Here is a 22,171-nt window from a genome sequence, read left to right on the forward strand (position 1 = left end):
TATCTTACTGACTGATCTATCCACCAGTCTACCATCCAACCTACCTTATCTTATTGACTGATCTATCCACCAGTCTACCATCCAACATACCTTATCTTATTGACTGATCTATCCACCAATCTACCATCCTACCTACCTTATCTTATTGACTGATCTATCCACCAGTCTACCATCCAGCCTACCTTATCTTACTGACTGTTCTATCCACCAGTCTACCATCCAGCCTACCTTATCTTATTGACTGATCTATCCACCAGTTTACCATCCAACCTACCTTATCTTATTGACTGATCTATACACCAATCTACCATCCAACCTACCTTATCTTACTGACTGTTCTATCCACCAGTCTACCATCCAGCCTACCTTATCTTATTGACTGATCTATCCACCAGTCTACCATCCAACCTACCTTATCTTATTGACTGATCTATCCACCAGTCTACCATCCAACATACCTTATCTTATTGCCTGATCTATCCGCCAGTCTACCATCCAGCCTACCTTATCTTATTGACTGATCTATCCACCAGTCTACCATCCAGCCTACCTTATCTTATTGACTGATCTATCCACCAGTCTACCATCCAACCTACCTTATCTTACTGACTGTTCTATCCACCAGTCTACCATCCAGTCTACCTTATCTTATTGACTGATCTATCCACCAGTCTACCATCCAACCTACCTTATCTTATTGACTGATCTATCCACCAATCTACCATCCAACCTACCTTATCTTACTGACTGTTCTATCCACCAGTCTACCATCCAGCCTACCTTATCTTATTGACTGATCTATCCACCAGTCTACCATCCAACCTACCTTATCTTATTGACTGATCTATCCACCAGTCTACCATCCAACCTACCTTATCTTATTGACTGATCTATCCACCAGTCTACCATCCAACCTACCTTTTCTTATTGACTGATCTATCCACCAGTCTACCATCCAGCCTACCTTATCTTATTGACTGATCTATCCACCAGTCTACCATCCAACCTACCTTATCTTATTGCCTGATCTATCCGCCAGTCTACCATCCAGCCTACCTTATCTTATTGACTGATCTATCCACCAGTCTACCATCCAGCCTACCTTATCTTATTGACTGATATATCCACCAGTCTACCATCCAACCTACCTTATCTTATTGACTGATCTATCTACCAGTCTACCATCCAGCCTACCTTATCTTATTGACTGATCTATCTACCAGTCTACTATCCAACCTACCTTATCTTATTGACTGATCTATCCACCAATCTACCATCCAACCTACCTTATCATATTGACTGATCTATCCATCAGTCTACCATCCAGTCTACCTTATCTTATTGACTGATCTATCTACCAGTCTACCATCCAACCTACCTTATCTTATTGACTGATCTATCCACCAGTCTACCATCCAGCCTACCTTATCTTATTGACTGATCTATCTACCAGTCTACCATCCAACCTACCTTATCTTATTGACTGATCTATCCACCAGTCTACCATCCAGCCTACCTTATCGTATTGACTGATCTATCCACCAGTCTACCATCCAACCTACCTTATCTTATTGACTGATCTATCCACCAGTCTACCATCCAGCCTACCTTATCTTATTGACTGATCTATCCACCAGTCTACCATCCAACCTACCTTATCTTATTGACTGATCTATCCACCAGTCTACCATCCAACCTACCTTATCTTATTGACTGATCTATCCACCAGTCTACCATCCAGCCTACCTTATCTTATTGACTGATCTATCCACCAGTCTACCATCCAACCTACCTTATCTTATTGACTGATCTATCCACCAGTCTACCATCCAGCCTACCTTATCTTATTGACTGATCTATCCACCAGTCTACCATCCAACCTACCTTATCTTATTGACTGATCTATCCACCAGTCTACCACCCAGACTACCTTATCTTATTGACTGATCTATCCACCAGTCTACCATCCAGCCTACCTTATCTTATTGACTGATCTATCCACCAGTCTACCATCCAACCTACCTTATCTTATTGACTGATCTATCCACCAGTCTACCATCCAGCCTACCTTATCTTATTGACTGATCTATCCACCAGTCTACCATCCAACCTACCTTATCTTATTGACTGATCTATCCACCAGTCTACCATCCAGCCTACCTTATCTTATTGACTGATCTATCCACCAGTCTACCATCCAACCTACCTTATCTTATTGACTGATCTATCCACCAGTCTACCATCCAACCTACCTTATCTTATTGACTGATCTATCCACCAGTCTACCACCCAGCCTACCTTATCTTATTGACGGATCTATCCACCAGTCTACCACCCAGCATACCTTATCTTATTGACTGATCTATCCACCAGTCTACCATCCAGCCGACCAAATGACAGTTGTATGTATCCATCTATGATATTTATAGTCTGGAAAGCATAGGGGTTGCAAAAATCTGGTAATTTCTGAAAAACCTGGTAATTTTAGCAAACTCACCAGCTTTGTTCAACCCTCATAAAGTCTCTCCTCCTGTCTGTGGTCAGGTCTGATGGTATCTATAATTTATACAGTACTCTGTAAAGTCTCTCCTCCTGTCTGTGGTCAGGTCTGATGGTATCTATAATTTATACAGTACTCTGTAAAATCTCTCCTCCTGTCTGTGGTCAGGTCTGATGGTATCTATGATATATACAGTACTCTGTAAAGTCTCTCCTCCTGTCTGTGATCAGGTCTGATGGTATCTATGATATATACAGTACTCTGTAAAGTCTCTCCTCCTGTCTGTGGTCAGGTCTGATGGTATCTATGATATATACAGTACTCTGTAAAGTCTCTCCTCCTGTCTGTGGTCAGGTCTGATGGTATCTATGATATATACAGTACTCTGTAAAGTCTCTCCTCCTGTCTGTGATCAGGTCTGATGGTGTGGACCAGTGCTGGTCTGGTAGTCATGGTGACCGTGTTAGGACTGGTCCTACTCCTGTTCTACAGACAGAGGAGAGGAACCAGGAGAACACCACCACCAGTCTCCTCCAACACACAACCTGACCCTACTGGAGAGGTGAGAGATATAAGGGTGTGTGTGTGTGTCCATAACAACCTGTAGTGTAGAGGTGATCGACAGGGAGGTGGTAAACTAGGGTTGAGTGTGTGAGTCTACAGCCTCTAGTGGGTTTCTACTGTAGTCTGTTATCATTCCTCAATCTGTCAACATGAAGAACCTGCTGCAAACAACACTTGTTCATTAGAAAGCTCAGTTTCAACAGATAATGGATTCTCAGACTCATAGGCTGCGCTTACACAGGCAGCCCAATTCTGATCTTAACGACTGGTCTTTTGACCAATCAGATTAGATATTTACCAATTAAAGGGCTGCCTGTGTAAATGCAGCCATATTAACCATGTAGTTCTTAATTTACATTTTTCTGTTTGAACCTTGAATCACATTGGCTGAGGGCCTCCACTCTTTTCCATATTGACCATGTCTGTAGTAATTGTCATCGGTTCTCTATGCAGGTTGACTGTGTGTATGAGGAGATCAGAGAGGCAGACAGACAGACAGACACACTCCCTGTGGTCATCTCTGTAGTCTACTCCACTGTCAAATCACCAACCTATCCTGCTGGTCAAGCCTCTACAACCTACCCTGCTTGTCAAGTCTCTACAACCTACCCTGCTGGTCAAGCCTCTACAACCTACCCTGCTGGCCAAGACCCAACAACCTACCCTGCTGGTCAAGCCTCTACAACCTACCCTGCTGGCCAAGACCCAACAACCTACCCTGCTGGTCAAGCCTCTACAACCTACCCTGCTAGCTCTGCCGCAGGTATTCCACAGATTCATGTGTAACTGCATAGGTGGAGTGTGTTTGAAACAGGGCGTTGCCAAATAAGTGGGAAGAGCAACATAAATGGTTCTATGGAAACCTAAGAGCTAATTGGGCAGTTTGGTGGTCAATTAATGTCTATATGAGTGGCTACTTGCTGCTTCCTTGTAGCATTTTAGCTAACCCTAACTCTTTTCCTAACCTTAACCTGATTTTCTTAACCTGCCACGTTAGTTATCCTGAATGGCAATGTACATTTTCCTAACCTGCTATTTTATTTCTACTAACCTCCCACGTTAATTATCCTAACCTGCCATGTTATTCTACTGTGGACTTCCCAAAGATATATAAATCCAAGCTATTCTACTGCAGATCACCCAGCTTCTCTCATCTACTCCAATGTGGATCTACCCAAAGATTCTAGAGTCTCCTCAAGACCTCCAACAGCCAGTGGAACCCAGGATGATTCCATCTACTCTACAGCCCAGCTACCCTAAGATACTGTAGAATCTACAAGATACTGTAACAGGAGTAGTGTAGGGTGTAGTGAAGGTACTGTAACAGGAGTAGTGTAGGGTGTAGTGAAGGTACTGTAACAGGAGTAGTCTAGGGTGTAGTGAAGGTACTGTAACAGGAGTTGTGTAGGGTGTAGTGAAGGTACTATAACAGGAGTAGTGTAGGGTGTAGTGAAGGTACTATAACAGGAGTAGTGTAGGGTGTAGTGAAGGAACTGTGACAGGAGTAGTGTAGGGTCTAGTGAAGGTACTGTAACAGGAGTTGTGTAGGGTGTAGTGAAGGTACTATAACAGGAGTAGTGTAGGGTGTAGTGAAGGTACTGTAACAGGAGTAGTGTAGGGTGTAGTGAAGGTACTGTAACAGGAGTAGTCTAGGGTGTAGTGAAGGTACTGTAACAGGAGTAGTCTAGGGTGTAGTGAAGGTACTGTAACAGGAGTAGTGTAGGGTGTAGTGAAGGTACTGTAACAGGAGTAGTCTAGGGTGTAGTGAAGGTACTGTAACAGGAGTTGTGTAGGGTGTAGTGAAGGTACTATAACAGGAGTAGTGTAGGGTGTAGTGAAGGTACTATAACAGGAGTAGTGTAGGGTGTAGTGAAGGAACTGTGACAGGAGTAGTGTAGGGTGTAGTGAAGGTACTGTAACAGGAGTTGTGTAGGGTGTAGTGAAGGTACTATAACAGGAGTAGTGTAGGGTGTAGTGAAGGTACTATAACAGGAGTAGTGTAGGGTGTAGTGAAGGTACTGTAACAGGAGTTGTGTAGGGTGTAGTGAAGGTACTGTAACAGGAGTAGTGTAGGGTGTAGTGAAGGTACTGTAACAGGAGTAGTCTGGGGTGTAGTGAAGGTACTGTAACAGGAGTTGTGTAGGGTGTAGTGAAGGTACTGTAACAGGAGTAGTCTAGGGTGTAGTGAAGGTACTGTAACATGAGTAGTGTAGGGTGTAGTGAAGGTACTGCAACAGGAGTAGTGGAGGGTGTAGTGAAGGTACTGTAACATGAGTAGTGTAGGGTGTAGTGAAGGTACTGTGACAGGAGTAGTGTAGGGTGTAGTGAAGGTACTGTGACAGGAGTTGTGTAGGGTGTAGTGAAGGTAATGTAACAGGAGTTGTGTAGGGTGTAGTGAAGGTACTGTAACGGGAGTTGTGTAGGGTGTAGTGAAGGTACTATAACAGGAGTAGTCTAGGGTGTAGTGAAGGTACTGTAACAGGATTAGTGTAGGGTGTAGTGAATGTACTGTGACAGGCGTAGTGTAGGGTGTAGTGAAGGTACTGTAACAGGAGTAGTCTAGGGTGTAGTGAAGGTACTGCGACAGGAGTAGTGTAGGGTGTAGTGAAGGTACTGTAACAGGAGTAGTCTAGGGTGTAGTGAAGGTACTGTAACAGGAGTAGTGTAGGGTGTAGTGAAGGTACTGTAACAAGAGTAGTGCAGGGTGTAGTGAAGGTACTGTAACAGGAGTACTGTAGGGTGTAGTGAAGGTACTGTAACAGGATTAGTGAAGGTACTGTAACAGGAGTAGTGTAGGGTGTAGTGAAGGTACTGTAACAGGAGTAGTGTAGGGTGTAGTGAAGGTACTGTAACAGGAGTAGTGTAGGGTGTAGTGAAGGTACTATAACAGGAGTAGTGTAGGGTGTAGTGAAGGTACTGTAACAGGAGTAGTGTAGGGTGTAGTGAAGGTACTGTAACAGGAGTAGTGTAGGGTGTAGTGAAGGTACTGTAACAGGAGTAGTGTAGGGTGTAGTGAAGGTACTGTAACAGTAGTAGTGTAGGGTGTAGTGAAGGTACTGTAACAGGAGCAGTGTAGGGTGTAGTGAAGGTACTGTAACAGGAGTAATATGTAATTCTATGGTGTGTAGTCTGAAGAGAAGAGGTTGTCTGATCGTCTGGTTGTGACACAGTCTTCTTGTTACCAGAGCTGGGGTCCAATGACATTTTCTTTAATTCCATTTCATTACAGACAATGAAAAGCAATTCAATTGATTATTGATGACCATCATTTTCTATATGGACTTGTCTGTCTCAATCCATGAATGGAATTTCACTTTACTTATTGAATTGACTGAGTTGAAACATGTAGTTTATTAGACTGTAACCTCGTCCCCCAGGATCAATAGAGAGAGAGACGACTGGTGGTGGAGATTATAGTCGATTTATTCATCAGTACTGATAACAGTCTGTAGGGGGCGATGTGGAGGTCGTTCTGTTGGTTTACTGAGATCTCAGTAGCTTGTCTGTTATGTGATGACATCATTCATTAAGGGGGAGTTGGGTTGTAGAGGAGGGATGTTTCTTCTGTTCAGAAACTCATCTGTTGAGTTGATCATTTACAAAGATTGTATTTGGATCAATGACATGTCAGAAAAAAGTTATAAAATATATTGATGTATAATGTAACTATAATGTCATCATCTCAACAATGTGTTCCTCCTCTGCTGAAACAAACATGGTAACTTTAGAACAGAGATATTGACAGTTTTAACACTTAGTCACCACAGCTAGCTGAGTTGTCTGGTGGTTTAGAAGTCTAACCTCCGGCCGGTTTGAACCAGTTTCACTCTGCAGCACACAGGCCTGCAGACACTGAGGTCACTACAGAGAAATCATCAGGATGTGTAGGCTAATGCCCTCCCCCTCCACCACCACCATCACTATACTCATCTCCTTGACATGCAGAGAGAAAGAGAGACTGTTCATTTTGATTGTTTAATTCACATTTGTTTATTATCTACTTCACTTGCTAAGGCAATGTTAACATATGTTTCCCATGCCAATAAAGCCCTTAAATTGAAATTGAGCGAGAGCGAGACAGAGACAGAGACAGAGACAGAGACAGAGACAGAGACAGAGACAGAGACAGAGACAGAGACAGAGACAGAGACAGAGACAGAGACAGAGACAGAGACAGAGAGACAGACTCTCTGCTTTGGCAATGTAAGTTTCCCATGCCAATAAAGCCCTTTGAGTTTAATTTTATTTAATGACAGACAGAGACAAAAAGACAGAGACAAAAAGACAGAGAAAGAGAACTAGATAAAGAGGGAAAGAGAGGTAGAGGAGAGGGGTGGAGTGTCAGATGAGGGAGGAGCTTCATTTAAGGAAGACAGAGCGTTTCAGAAACACCCAGCTGTCAAGTGTGTAGCTGACAGAGACTCTGTTGTGGACCTGAACTAGCTGGTAGTAAAGTAACTTTAACAGTATAGTAACTAGGGTGGTAAAGTAACTTTAACAGTATAGTAACTGTGGTGGTAAAGTAACTTTAACAGTATAGTAACTGGGGTGGTAAAGTAACTTTAACAGTATAGTAACTGTGGTGGTAAAGTAACTTTAACAGTATAGTAACTGAGGAGTAACTGTCCAGAATGAAGATACACCATGTTGTCTCTTGCTGTCTCCTCTCAGGTGAGTTCTGTCTGTCTGTCTGTCTGTCTGTCTGTCTGTCTGTCTGTCTGTCTGTCTGTCTGTCTGTCTGTCTGTCTGTCTGTCTGTCTGTCTGTCTGTCTGTCTGTCTGTCTGTCTGTCTGTCTGTCTGTCTGTCTGTCTGTCTGTATCAGGTTCTATAATACTGTCTTGATCATATAGTACATAAGGAATAAGATATGTATTTGTCTGTAAGAAGCCAGAACGTTTTACAGTTCTGAGTTTGTTTTTCCACATAATGAACTGAACTTAAAATGTTTGATATGTTGTTATTTTACCTGTGTTTGTGCAGGGTTAAAGTACAATTTGTGCAGGGTTAAAGTACAATTTGAGCAGGGTTAAAGTACAATTTGAGCAGGGTTAAAGTCAGGTTTGAGCAGGGTTAAAGTACGATTTGAGCAGGGTTAAAGTAAGATTTGAGCAGGGTTAAAGTCAGGTTTGAGCAGGGTTAAAGTTAGATTTGAGCAGGGTTAAAGTTAGATTTGAGCAGGGTTAAAGTTAGATTTGAGCAGGGTTAAAGTTAGATTTGAGCAGAGTTAAAGTTAAATTTGAGCAGGGTTAAAGTTAGATTTGAGCAGGGTTAAAGTTAGATTTGAGCAGGGTTAAAGTAAGATTTGAGCAGGGTTAAAGTTAGATTTGAGCAGGGTTAAAGTTAGATTTGAGCAGGGTTAAAGTAAGATTTGAGCAGGGTTAAAGTTAGATTTGAGCAGGGTTAAAGTAAGATTTGAGCAGGGTTAAAGTTAGATTTGAGCAGGGTTAAAGTTAGATTTGAGCAGGGTTAAAGTAAGATTTGAGCAGGGTTAAAGTTAGATTTGAGCAGGGTTAAAGTAAGATTTGAGCAGGGTTAAAGTAAGATTTGAGCAGGGTTAAAGTTAGATTTGAGCAGGGTTAAAGTTACATTTGAGCAGGGTTAAAGTTAGATTTGAGCAGGGTTAAAGTTACATTTGAGCAGGGTTAAAGTTAGATTTGAGCAGGGTTAAAGTTAGATTTGAGCAGGGTTAAAGTTACATTTGAGCAGGGTTTAAAGTTAGATTTGAGCAGGGTTAAAGTTAGATTTGAGCAGGGTTAAAGTACATCTCACAGGTCATCAGTTGTGTACTGTGTGTTTCTGTTTGACAGCTCTGTGTGTTGTGGAGTCAGATGTCATTAAGGAGGTGGTGGGAGGACAAGTGATGTTCGGCTGCTCGTTCACTTGGGCAGGGACCAACAACAAATACTTCTGCAAGGGGACATGTTCTGATGGAGACATTCTGGTTGAAACGAAGGGAGTAAGAATGTAACTCAAGGTAGATACAGTATAGAAGACAAGGGAAATGGAGTCTTCTATGTGACCATCAAGAACCTGATGAAGACAGACTCTGGGACCTACTGGTGTGGAGTGGAGAGATATGGCCCAGACACATACCAAGAGGTGCATCTCACAGTTACAGATGGTAAGTGAACACAATCACATTTGCCTTGTTAAATTCAAAACGCTTGTTTTTAGGCTTAATGTCTTATGGTGCCTTTGAAAAGTATTCAGACCCCTTGACTTTTCCACATTTGTTTACGTTACAGCCTTATTCAAAATGTATTAAGTAGTTTTTTTTTCCTCATCTATCTACACACAATACCCCATAATGACAAGGCAAAAACAGGTTTTTAGAATGTTTGCTAATTTATCAAATAAAAAATCTGAAATATCACATTTACATAAGTATTCAGACCGTTTACTCAGTACTTTGTTGAATCACCTTTGACAGCGATTGCAGCATTGAGTTTTCTTATGTATGACGCTACAAGCTTGGCACACCTGTATTTGGGGAGTTTCTCCCATTCTTCTTTGTATATCCTCTCAAGCTCTGTCATGTTGGATGGGGAACGTTGCTGCATAGCTATTTTCAGGTCTCTCCAGAGATGTTTGATCGAGTTCAATCCGGGCTCTTGCTGGGCCACTCAAGGACATTCAGAGACTTGTCTCAAAGCCACTCCTGCGTTCTTTGCTGTGTGCTTTTGGTCATTGTCCTGTTGGAAGGTAAACCTTCACACAGTCTGAGGTCCTAAGCGCTCTGGAGCAGGTTTTCATCTAGGATCTCTCTGTACTTAGCTTACATCCCCACAGCATGATGCTGTAACCACCGTGCTTCACCGTAGGGATGGTGCCAGGTTTCCTCCAGACGTGACGCTTGACATTCAGGCCAAAGAGTTCAATCTTAGTTTCATCAGACCAGAGAATCTTGTTTCTCATGGTCTGCAAGTTTTTAGGTGCCTTTTGGCAAACTCCAAGCAGGCTGTCATGTGCCTTTTACCGAGGAGTGGCTTCTGTCTGGCCACTCTACCATAAAAGCCTGATTGGTGGAGTGCTGCGGAGATGGTTGTCCTTCTGGAAGGTTCTCCCATCGCCACAGAGGAACTCTGGAGCTCTGTCAGAGTGACCTCCCTGACCAAGGCCCTTCTCCCCCGATTGCTCAGCTTGGCCGGCTGGCCAGCTCTAGGAAGAGTCTTGGTGGTTCCAAACTTCTTCCAATTAAGAATGATGGAGGCCACTGTGCTCTTGTGGACCTTCAATGCTGCAGAATTGTTTTGGTACCCTTTCCCAGATATGTGCCTCGACACAATCCTGTCTCGGAGCTCTACGGACAATTCCTTCGACCTCATGGCTTGGTTTTTGCTCTGCCAGGCACTGTCAACTGTGAGACCTTACATAGACCGGTGTGTGCCTTTCCATAGACAGGTGTGTGCCTTTTTCATGTCCAATCAATTGAATTTACCACAGTTGGACTCCAATCAAGTTGAAGAAACATCTCAAGGACGATCAATGGAAACAGGATGCACCTGAGCTCAATTTAGAGTCTCATAGCAAAGGGTCTGAATACTTATGTAATTTCTTTATTTTATTTTTTAGATTAATTGCAAACATTTCTAAGAACCTGTTTTCACTTTCTCATTATGGGGTATTGTGTGTAGATTGCTGAGGATGACATTTTTTTTTAGCATAAGGCTGTAACGAAACAAAATGTGGAAAAAGTCAAGGGGTCTGAATACTTTCTGAAGGCACTGTACGTCCAGCGAGAGAAAAGCTAAAGTATTATTTATTTTTACACTTAGCTCCTCCCACTCCTAAACCGTCACCTGTCACCTCCAGACCACATGTCTCTACAACCTTACCAAACCTCTCTACAACCCTCCCAAACCTCTCTACAACATCCTCTGACCTCTCCACAACCTTCCTGCCATCTGGAGACATCAGTGTTGGTCCTTCACAGAGAGCAGGTGTGATGGACCTGTCACTTCCATCATTCTATCACATTCAGACAACTTTAATATGATGTTATACAATTCTTTCAGGCTATCACATAATATAGACGGAATCAACTATATACAATATGTTAATATCTGTGGTCAGGTGTGATGGTATCTATAATATATACAGTACTCTGTAAAGTCTCTCCTCTTGTCTGTGGTCAGGTCTGATGGTATCTATGATATATACAGTACTCTGTAAAGTCTCTCCTCCTGTCTGTGGTCAGGTCTGATGGTATCTATGATATATACAGTACTCTGTAAAGTCTCTCCTCCTGTCTGTGGTCAGGTCTGATGGTATCTATGATATATACAGTACTCTGTAAAGTCTCTCCTCCTGTCTGTGGTCAGGTCTGATGGTATCTATGATATATACAGTACTCTGTAAAGTCTCTCCTCCTGTCTGTGGTCAGGTCTGATGGTATCTATAATATATACAGTACTCTGTAAAGTCTCTCCTCCTGTCTGTGGTCAAGTCTGATGGTATCTATGATATATACAGTACTCTGTAAAGTCTCTCCTGTCTGTGGTCAGGTCTGATGGTGTGGACCAGTGTTGGTCTGGTAGCCAAGGTGACAGTGTTAGGACTGGTCCTGCTCCTGTTCTACAGACAGAGGAGAGGAACCAGGAGAACACCACCACCAGTCTCCTCCAACACACAACCTGACCCTACTGGAGAGGTGAGAGACACAAGGGTGTGTGTGTGTTTGTCCATAATAACTTGTAGTGTAGAGGTGATAGACAGGGAGGTGGTAAACTTAACATCTAAGGGTTGAGTGTGTGAGTCTACAGCCTCTAGTGCAGGGGTGGGGAACCCTTTTGCCATCAAGGGCCGTTTGGATATTTATTAATTAATTTGGGGGCCATATTATTAAAGGCAATTTTCTGCTTTATTCATGTTTTAATGTGACTTTAAATCACTGACATTGGTTTTATAGTTAATATGAGTTATATGATGTTTCTTGTGTTCTTGAGTATTTAGAAAAGTGCTATTCCTATTTAAATAAGTATTAGTATTGTATATAATGCTGTTGTTATTATGATTACTTGTTGAAACTCACCTCTAATGCGATGGCTGAAACTGCTTGTCTTTGTTGAGGCGTTTGATGTCAGCTGGCAGCGAAGATGACGCTACTCGCAGCTGGTTTTCCAGGTCTGTGTCAGTCAGTCTTGAGTGGAATCAAGTCTTTGCAAGAGTCCGTTTGGAAAATAACTCCTCACAGCAGTAGGTCGTCCCGAACACAGACGCACATTTAAGTGCATGTCTCCTCAGAACAGGAAACTGCTCAGCGCTAACGTACATTTTGTAGAACTCAAGGAGAAGGAGGTTGTTGTACCTGGCTTTGATCTCATCGTTGCTTTGCAGCTCAATGACTTTGTGTTGTAGGCCATCCGGCACATCCGCTGGTTCCACGTTAAACGGGGTTGCAAATATGTTCAATTCCAGTTGTTTACTTTTCACATCTTTAAACCGCTCACAAAATGCCTTGGCGAGCTTTCCACACTCACCGGCATATTCCCACGTCCTCTCAGGCTCTTGTCCTTGCAGAGTAGGAAAATGCACTGTGTTACCCCTTTCTAGTTGGACTTGCCACAGCTTTCATTTTGCTTCGAACGATTTCACGTTTGACAGCAGATCGCTGAGAAGCTGGTCCCTTGGAGCTTGACGTTCAACTTAGACAGATACTTGGTTATGTCCACCATGGAGGCCAAATCAAACATCCACTTGTCATCACTCAGTTCCGCGACAGGTTTCCCTTCATCGCCATTAATTGGTTTACTTCATCCTTCAGTCCGTAAAACCTTGCGAGCATATTTCCATGGATTAAAAAATATATATTTTTGTGCAAAAACAACGTCTAGAGCTTTTTTATTTACAAAGAAAGATTTATGAATTGGCTCGGGGGCCTGATCAAACGGTCTCGTAGGCCGTATATGTCCCGGAGGCCGGACGTCCCCCACCCCTGCTCTAGTGGGATTGTGCTGTAGCTTGTTATCATTACATGGAGAAAAACAGTGGCTAACATGTTGATGGTTGAGGGCCTCAACTTCTTTTCATATCTGAACATGTATTTACTGTCATTGGTTCTCTATGCAGGTTGACTGTATGTATGAGGAGATCAGAGAGGCAGACAGACAGACACACACACTACCTGTGGTCATCTCTTCAGTCTACTCTACTGTCAACTCACCTACCAACTCTACAACCTACCCTGCTGACCAAGCCTCTACAACCAACCCTGCTGGCCAAACCTCTACAACCTACCCTGCTAGCCAAGACTCTACAACCTACCCTGCTGGCCAAGACTCTACAACCCACCCTGCTGACCAAGCCTCTACAACCCACCCTGCTGGCCAAGCCTCTACAACCCACCCTGCTGACCAAGCCTCTACAACCAACCCTGCTGGCCAAGCCTCTACAACCCACCCTGCTGACCAAGCCTCTACAACCAACCCTGCTGGCCAAGCCACCGGTCTCCCACGCTGTGACATCTATGCTAACACTAGCTGCCGCAAAGATGATATAAGATGCCCTCCACTCTACAGCCCAGCTACCCAGAATAATGGAGGACTATAGGATCTACAGTATACAGTATATATGTTGGACCCCAGGAAGAGTACCTGCTGCTTTTGCAACAGCTACTGGGGATCCTAATAAAATACCAAAATACCAAAAATACAAGGCATGTGTCCCAAATGGCTCCCTATTCCATATATAGTGCACTACTTTTAACTAGAGCCCTATATAGTCCTCTAATGAGAATAGGATGCCACTTGGGACCGTAGAGAGATGAAGAGTTGTCACCACAGCTCCGCCATCTTGGAAGTGACATCACAAAGACAGCTCATGTGATTTGACTGTTTGTACAACATGGACTACCCATCTGGGTTTAAAATCTCCAGATTTTCTGAAAGTCAACCAACATTTTTGTAAATACTTGTGTAAATATGAACTATGTGTTTTGTCATTATCTTGGCTTCATTTTGTCTGTTAAAATAATGAAGACAGTAAAGCCATAATAGTCCATTGTACCTTTGAGATTTACATATCTATTGTATATGTACATACACTTTGGCTTTTTAAGCATTTCATTAAAACTTATCAAAATGTTTAAAACAATGTTAATGTTAGTGTGTGTTGCTCGAGTGTGTGTGTGTGTGTTTTTGTCAGTGTGTGTGTGTGTGTGTTTTTGTCAGTGTGTGTGTGTAGTGTGTGTTTGTCAGTGTGTGTGTGTAGTGTGTGTTTGTCAGTGTGTGTGTAGTCAAATCAAATCAAATGTTATTGGTCACATACACATGGTTAGCAGATGTTAATGCGAGTGTAGCGAAATGCTTGTTCTTCCCGTGTGGCTCAGTTGGTAGAGCATGGCGCTTGCAACGCCAGGGTTGTGGGTTCAATTCCCACGGGGGGACCAGGATGAATATGTAGGAACTTTCCAATGTGTAAGTCGCTCTGGATAAGAGCGTCTGCTAAATGACTTAAATGTAAATGTAAATGTAGTTCCGACAGTGCAGTAATATCTAACAAGTAATCTAACAAATTCACAACAACTACCTTATACACACAAATGTAAAGGGATGGAATAAGAATATGTACATATAAATACATGGATGAGAGATAGTCGTGTGGCATAGGCAAGATGCAGTAGATGGTTTAGAACACAGTATATACAGTGGGGAGAACAAGTATTTGATACACTGCCGATTTTGCAGGTTTTCCTACTTACAAAAGCATGTAGAGGTCTGTAATTTTTATCAAAGGTACATTTTCAACTGTGAGAGATGGAATCTAAAACAAAAATCCAGAAAATCACATTGTATGATTTTTAAGTAATGAATTTGCATTTAATGATATGAGGGGTAGGTTAGTGTTATGATATGAGGGTAGGTTAGTGTTATGATATGAGGGTAGGTTAGTGTTAGACATGTCTGTATGTAGTGTTATGATATGAGGGGTAGGTTAGTGTAACGTCCTGACCAGAGTTATTATGTGTTTTGCTTGTTTAGTGTTGGTCAGGACGTGAGCTGGGTGGGAATTCTATGTTGTGTGTCTAGTTCGTCTGTTTCTGTGTCCAGCCTAATATGGTTCTCAATCAGAGGCAGCTGTCAATCGTTGTCCCTGATTGGGAATCATATATAGGAGGCTTGTTTGGTGTTGGGATTTTGTGGGTGTTTGTTTCCTGTCTCTGTGTTTGTGTTCTGCACCAGATAGGACTGTCTCGGTTTTCACGTTTGTTATTTTGTAAGTTGTTTGTAGTGTTTCCTTGTTCTTTAATTAAACATGTTGAACACTAGCCGCGCTGCACTTTGGTCCTCTCCTTCACCCCTGGAAGAAAGCCGTTACAGTTAGTGTTATGATATGAGGGCAGGTTAGTGGTAGACATGTCTGTATGTAGTGTTATGATATGAGGGTAGGTTAGTGTTATGATATGAGGGTAGGTTAGTGTTATGATATGAGGGTAGGTTAGTGTTATGATATGAGGGTAGGTTAGTGGTAGACATGTCTGTATGTAGTGTTATGATATGAGGGTAGGTTAGTGTTAGACATGTGTGTTTGTAGTGTTATGATATGAGGGTAGGTTAGTGTTATGATATGAGGGTAGGTTAGTGGTAGACATGTCTGTATGTAGTGTTATGATATGAGGGTAGGTTAGTGTTAGACATGTCTGTCTGTAGTGTTATGATATGAGGGTAGGTTAGTGTTATGATATGAGGGTAGGTTAGTGTTATGATATGAGGGTAGGTTAGTGGTAGACATGTCTGTATGTAGTGTTATGATATGAGGGTAGGTTAGTGTTATGATATGAGGTTAGGTTAGTGGTAGACATGTCTGTATGTAGTGTTATGATATGAGGGTAGGTTAGTGGTAGACATGTCTGTATGTAGTGTTATGATATGAGGGTAGGTTAGTGGTAGACATGTCTGTATGTAGTGTTATGATATGAGGGTAGGTTAGTGTTATGATATGAGGGTAGGTTAGTGTTATGATATGAGGGTAGGTTAGTGTTATGATATGAGGGTAGGTTAGTGGTAGACATGTCTGTATGTAGTGTTATGATATGAGGGTAGGTTAGTGTTATGATATGAGGGTAGGTTAGTGTTATGATATGAGGGTAGGTTAGTGTTATGATATGAGGGGTAGGTTAGTGGTAGACATGTCTGTATGTAGTGTTATGATATGAGGGTAGGTTAGTGTTATGATATGAGGGTAGGTTAGTGTTATGATATGAGGGTAGGTTAGTGTTATGATATGAGGGTTGGTTAGTGTTATGATATGAGGGTAGGTTAGTGTTAGACATGTCTGTATGTAGTGTTATGATATGAGGGTAGGTTAGTGTTATGATATGAGGGTAGGTTAGTGGTAGACATGTCTGTATGTAGTGTTTTGATATGAGGGGTAGGTTAGTGTTATGATATGAGGGTAGGTTAGTGGTAGACATGTCTGTATGTAGTGTTATGATATGAGGGTAGGTTAGTGTTATGATATGAGGGTAGGTTAGTGGTAGACATGTCTGTATGTAGTGTTATGATATGAGGGTAGGTTAGTGGTAGACATGTCTGTATGTAGTGTTATGATATGAGGGTAGGTTAGTGTTATGATATGAGGGTAGGTTAGTGTTAGACATGTCTGTATGTAGTGTTATGATATGAGGGTAGGTTAGTGGTAGACATGTCTGTATGTAGTGTTATGATATGAGGGTAGGTTAGTGTTATGATATGAGGGTAGGTTAGTGTTATGATATGAGGGTAGGTTAGTGGTAGACATGTCTGTATGTAGTGTTATGATATGAGGGTAGGTTAGTGTTATGATATGAGGGTAGGTTGGTGTTATGATATGAGGGTAGGTTAGTGTTAGACATGTCTGTATGTAGTGTTATGATATGAGGGTAGGTTAGTGTTATGATATGAGGGTTGGTTAGTGTTAGACATGTCTGTATGTAGTGTTATGATATGAGGGTAGGTTAGTGGTAGACATGTCTGTATGTAGTGTTATGATATGAGGGGTAGGTTAGTGTTATGATATGAGGGGAGGTTAGTGTTATGATATGAGGGTAGGTTAGTGGTAGACATGTCTGTATGTAGTGTTATGATATGAGGGTAGGTTAGTGTTAGACATGTCTGTATGTAGTGTTATGATATGAGGGTAGGTTAGTGTTATGATATGAGGGTAGGTTAGTGGTAGACATGTCTGTATGTAGTGTTATGATATGAGGGTAGGTTAGTGGTAGACATGTCTGTCTGTAGTGTTATGATATGAGGGTAGGTTAGTGTTATGATATGAGGGTAGGTTAGTGTTATGATATGAGGGTAGGTTAGTGTTGGACATGTCTGTATGTAGTGTTATGATATGAGGGTAGGTTAGTGGTAGACATGTCTGTATGTAGTGTTATGATATGAGGGTAGGTTAGTGGTAGACATGTCTGTATGTAGAGTTATGATATGAGGGGTAAGTTAGTGTTATAACATGATGGTAGGTTAGTGGTAGACATGTCTGTATGTAGTGTTATGATATGAGGGTAGGTTAGTGGTAGACATGTCTGTATGTAGTGTTATGATATGAGGGTAGGTTAGTGTTATGATATGAGGGTAGGTTAGTGTTATGATATGAGGGTAGGTTAGTGGTAGACATGTCTGTATGTAGTGTTATGATATGAGGGTAGGTTAGTAGTAGACATGTCTGTATGTAGTGTTATGATATGAGGGTAGGTTAGTGTTATGATATGAGGGTTGGTTAGTGTTATGATATGAGGGTAGGTTAGTGGTAGACATGTCTGTATGTAGTGTTATGATATGAGGGTAGGTTAGTGTTATGATATGAGGGTAGGTTAGTGTTATGATATGAGGGTAGGTTAGTGTTAGACATGTCTGTATGTAGTGTTATGATATGAGGGTAGGTTAGTGGTAGACATGTCTGTATGTAGTGTTATGATATGAGGGTAGGTTAGTGTTATGATATGAGGGTAGGTTAGTGTTATGATATGAGGGTAGGTTAGTGGTAGACATGTCTGTATGTAGTGTTATGATATGAGGGTAGGTTAGTGTTATGATATGAGGGTAGGTTAGTGGTAGACATGTCTGTATGTAGTGTTATGATATGAGGGTAGGTTAGTGTTAGACATGTCTGTATGTAGTGTTATGATATGAGGGTAGGTTAGTGTTATGATATGAGGGTTGGTTAGTGTTAGACATGTCTGTATGTAGTGTTATGATATGAGGGTAGGTTAGTGGTAGACATGTCTGTATGTAGTGTTATGATATGAGGGGTAGGTTAGTGTTATGATATGAGGGTAGGTTAGTGTTATGATATGAGGGTAGGTTAGTGTTATGATATGAGGGTAGGTTAGTGGTAGACATGTCTGTATGTAGTGTTATGATATGAGGGTAGGTTAGTGTTAGACATGTCTGTCTGTAGTGTTATGATATGAGGGTAGGTTAGTGTTATGATATGAGGGTAGGTTAGTGGTAGACATGTCTGTATGTAGTGTTATGATATGAGGGTAGGTTAGTGGTAGACATGTCTGTATGTAGAGTTATGATATGAGGGGTAGGTTAGTGTTATAACATGATGGTAGGTTAGTGGTAGACATGTCTGTATGTAGTGTTATGATATGAGGGTAGGTTAGTGGTAGACATGTCTGTACGTAGTGTTATGATATGAGGGTAGGTTAGTGGTAGACATGTCTGTATGTAGTGTTATGATATGAGGGTAGGTTAGTGTTATGATATGAGGGTAGGTTAGTGTTATGATATGAGGGTAGTTTAGTGTTATGATATGAGGGTAGGTTAGTGTTATGATATGAGGGTAGGTTAGTGTTGGACATGTCTGTATGTAGTGTTATGATATGAGGGTAGGTTAGTGGTAGACATGTCTGTATGTAGTGTTATGATATGAGGGTAGGTTAGTGTTATGATATGAGGGTAGGTTAGTGTTATGATATGAGGGTAGGTTAGTGTTATGATATGAGGGTAGGTTAGTGTTGGACATGTCTGTATGTAGTGTTATGATATGAGGGTAGGTTAGTGTTATGATATGAGGGTAGGTTAGTGTTTGACATGTCTGTATGTAGTGTTATGATATGAGGGTATGTTAGTGGTAGACATGTCTGTATGTAGTGTTATGATATGAGGGTAGGTTAGTGTTATGATATGAGGGTAGGTTAGTGTTATGATATGAGGGTAGGTTAGTGTTATGATATGAGGGTAGGTTAGTGGTAGACATGTCTGTATGTAGTGTTATGATATGAGGGTAGGTTAGTGTTATGATATGAGGGTAGGTTAGTGTTATGATATGAGGGTAGGTTAGTGTTAGACATGTCTGAATGTAGTGTTATGATATGAGGGTAGGTTAGTGGTAGACATGTCTGTATGTAGTGTTATGATATGAGGGTAGGTTAGTGTTATGATATGAGGGTAGGTTAGTGTTATGATATGAGGGTAGGTTAGTGGTAGACATGTCTGTATGTAGTGTTATGATATGAGGGTAGGTTAGTGTTATGATATGAGGGTTGGTTAGTGGTAGACATGTTTGTATGTAGTGTTATGATATGAGGGTAGGTTAGTGTTAGACATGTCTGTATGTAGTGTTATGATATGAGGGTAGGTTAGTGGTAGACATGTCTGTATGTAGTGTTATGATATGAGGGGTAGGTTAGTGTTATGATATGAGGGTAGGTTAGTGTTATGATATGAGGGTAGGTTAGTGGTAGACATGTCTGTATGTAGTGTTATGATATGAGGGTAGGTTAGTGTTATGATATGAGGGTAGGTTAGTGTTATGATATGAGGGTAGGTTAGTGGTAGACATGTCTGTATGTAGTGTTATGATATGAGGGTAGGTTAGTGTTATGATATGAGGGTAGGTTAGTGTTATGATATGAGGGTAGGTTAGTGTTAGACATGTCTGTATGTAGTGTTATGATATGAGGGTAGGTTAGTGTCATGATATGAGGGTAGGTTAGTGGTAGACATGTCTGTATGTAGTGTTATGATATGAGGGGTAGGTTAGTGTTATGATATGAGGGGTAGGTTAGTGTTATGATATGAGGGTAGGTTAGTGGTAGACATGTCTGTATGTAGTGTTATGATATGAGGGTAGGTTAGTGTTATGATATGAGGGTTGGTTAGTGGTAGACATGTTTGTATGTAGTGTTATGATATGAGGGTAGGTTAGTGTTAGACATGTCTGTATGTAGTGTTATGATATGAGGGTAGGTTAGTGGTAGACATGTCTGTATGTAGTGTTATGATATGAGGGGTAGGTTAGTGTTATGATATGAGGGGTAGGTTAGTGTTATGATATGAGGGTAGGTTAGTGTCATGATATGAGGGTAGGTTAGTGGTAGACATGTCTGTATGTAGTGTTATGATATGAGGGGTAGGTTAGTGTTATGATATGAGGGGTAGGTTAGTGTTATGATATGAGGGTAGGTTAGTGGTAGACATGTCTGTATGTAGTGTTATGATATGAGGGTAGGTTAGTGGTAGACATGTCTGTATGTAGTGTTATGATATGAGGGTAGGTTAGTGTTATGATATGAGGGTAGGTTAGTGTTATGATATGAGGGTAGGTTAGTGATAGACATGTCTGTATGTAGTGTTATGATATGAGGGTAGGTTAGTGGTAGACATGTCTGTATGTAGTGTTATGATATGAGGGTAGGTTAGTGTTATGATATGAGGGTAGGTTAGTGCAACAGTTGGTTTGTCTAATCTATTCCTTAACAGTGTGTGTGTGTGAGTGTGTGTGTGTGTGTATGTGTGTGTGTGTGTGTGTGTGTGTTCCAGGTACCTCAGTGGTCATCATGGTGTCTGTTAGTCTGGTAGTGTTACTGCTGGTGATCAGCCTGATCATAGTCTACAGATAGAAATACAATAAGGTCACAGGTGAGAAACACACACACACACACACACACACACACACACACACACACACACACACACACACACACACACACACACACACACACACACACACACACACACTCACAGGTCTATAAAAAGAGAGAAAGTTCCCCTTTTCGAAATCTTTCCATTTTCATTTCGAATAAATTAATTTGCATAATAGCATGTCATCATTTGTCCCTGTTTGAGAAGCATAAATAGTCACTGAGGAGTGTCTGACCCCTGCTGTATTCTGGTGGAAGTGCATCTCTCTCTCTCTCTGTCTCTTTCTCTGTCTCTTTCTCTCTCGCTCTCTCTCGCTCTCTCTCTCGCTCTCTCTCGCTCTCTCTCGCTCTCTCTCTCGCTCTCGCTCTCGCTCTCGCTCTCTCTCGCTCTCTCTCTCGCTCTCGCTCTCGCTCTCTCTCGCTCTCTCTCGCTCTCTCTCGCTCGCTCTCTCGCTAGCTCTCTCTCTCGCTCTCTCTCTCTCTCTCTCTCTCTCTCTCTCTCTCTCTCTCTCTCTCTCTCTCTCTCTCTCTCTCTCTCTCTCTGTGTGTGTGTTGTGTTCCACAGGATCTGTCTCTTCAACACACAGAGTGAGTCCAGACACAGGAAACAATGAAGGGGTCAGTGTATTTTGTTTGTTAGTTTTTGTGTCTGAGTGACGTCATTGAGTGATGTCATTGAGTGTGTTTGTGAGTGTCGTACTATTCTCTCCTCTCTCCTCTCCAGGGTTGTCATGGTGACGGTGACTATGAGGAGATAATGGAGCGCCCCCTAAGGTCAGACTCAGGCGCTGCGACCTCCACCATCTACGCCACCGCCAACTTACCCACAAGTCACTCTGACTCTCTCCACTACGCCAGCGTCAACTTCCACAAGAACCCCAGTGGCCCCAACGAAGCCACTGACACCATCACTAAAGAGGGCAGCTGCCCCAATGAAACCACCGCTGCCATTACTACAGAGGGCACTTCATCATGTGACTATGCTACTGTGAACAAAAGCCCCGCCTACTCTACTGTCAATCATCCACACAGCTGCTCTGAGGCTCCTCCCATCTACTCCACAATCAGCAAACCCAGAGACACTTGAGTCACTGACCTCTATTTTTAACAAATTTCTCTTTAACTTTTTTTTTATGTCTCTCTCTCGCTCACGGTCTCTTTCTCTCTTTCTATCTCTCTGTCAGTCTCTCTCTCTCTCTGCCGGTCTCTTTCTCTCTCTCTGCCGGTCTCTTTCTCTCTCTCTGCTGGT

The 22,171-nt window shown here is 42.0% G+C and overlaps 1 protein-coding gene across 1 annotated transcript; it reads left to right on the plus strand.

The window, feature by feature from the left end:
• Positions 1 to 9,030: 9,030 nt before the first annotated feature.
• LOC120037260 lies at positions 9,031 to 22,009 on the plus strand. The gene is made up of 4 exons (XM_038983433.1): positions 9,031 to 9,186; positions 11,570 to 11,715; positions 13,134 to 13,331; positions 21,647 to 22,009. Exons 1-4 carry the CDS (start codon positions 9,099 to 9,101, stop codon positions 22,007 to 22,009), a joined length of 795 nt encoding a protein of 264 aa, XP_038839361.1. The 5' UTR covers positions 9,031 to 9,098.
• The last annotated feature ends 162 nt before the right edge of the window (positions 22,010 to 22,171 follow it).

Source organism: Salvelinus namaycush, unplaced genomic scaffold, assembly GCF_016432855.1.
Source record: "Salvelinus namaycush isolate Seneca unplaced genomic scaffold, SaNama_1.0 Scaffold166, whole genome shotgun sequence".
Classification (NCBI taxonomy): Eukaryota; Metazoa; Chordata; class Actinopteri; order Salmoniformes; family Salmonidae; genus Salvelinus; species Salvelinus namaycush.

Excerpts from the sequence above, each read along its gene's own strand:
- LOC120037260 (XM_038983433.1), top strand. The coding sequence starts at position 9,099 with ATGAAGACAGACTCTGGGACCTACTGGTGTGGAGTGGAGAGATATGGC. Across the intron at positions 11,716-13,133 it reads AACCTGACCCTACTGGAGAG|GTTGACTGTATGTATGAGGA; the intron begins GTGAGAGACACA and ends TTCTCTATGCAG. Across the intron at positions 13,332-21,646 it reads AAGACTCTACAACCTACCCT|GGTTGTCATGGTGACGGTGA; the intron begins GCTGGCCAAGAC and ends TCTCCTCTCCAG.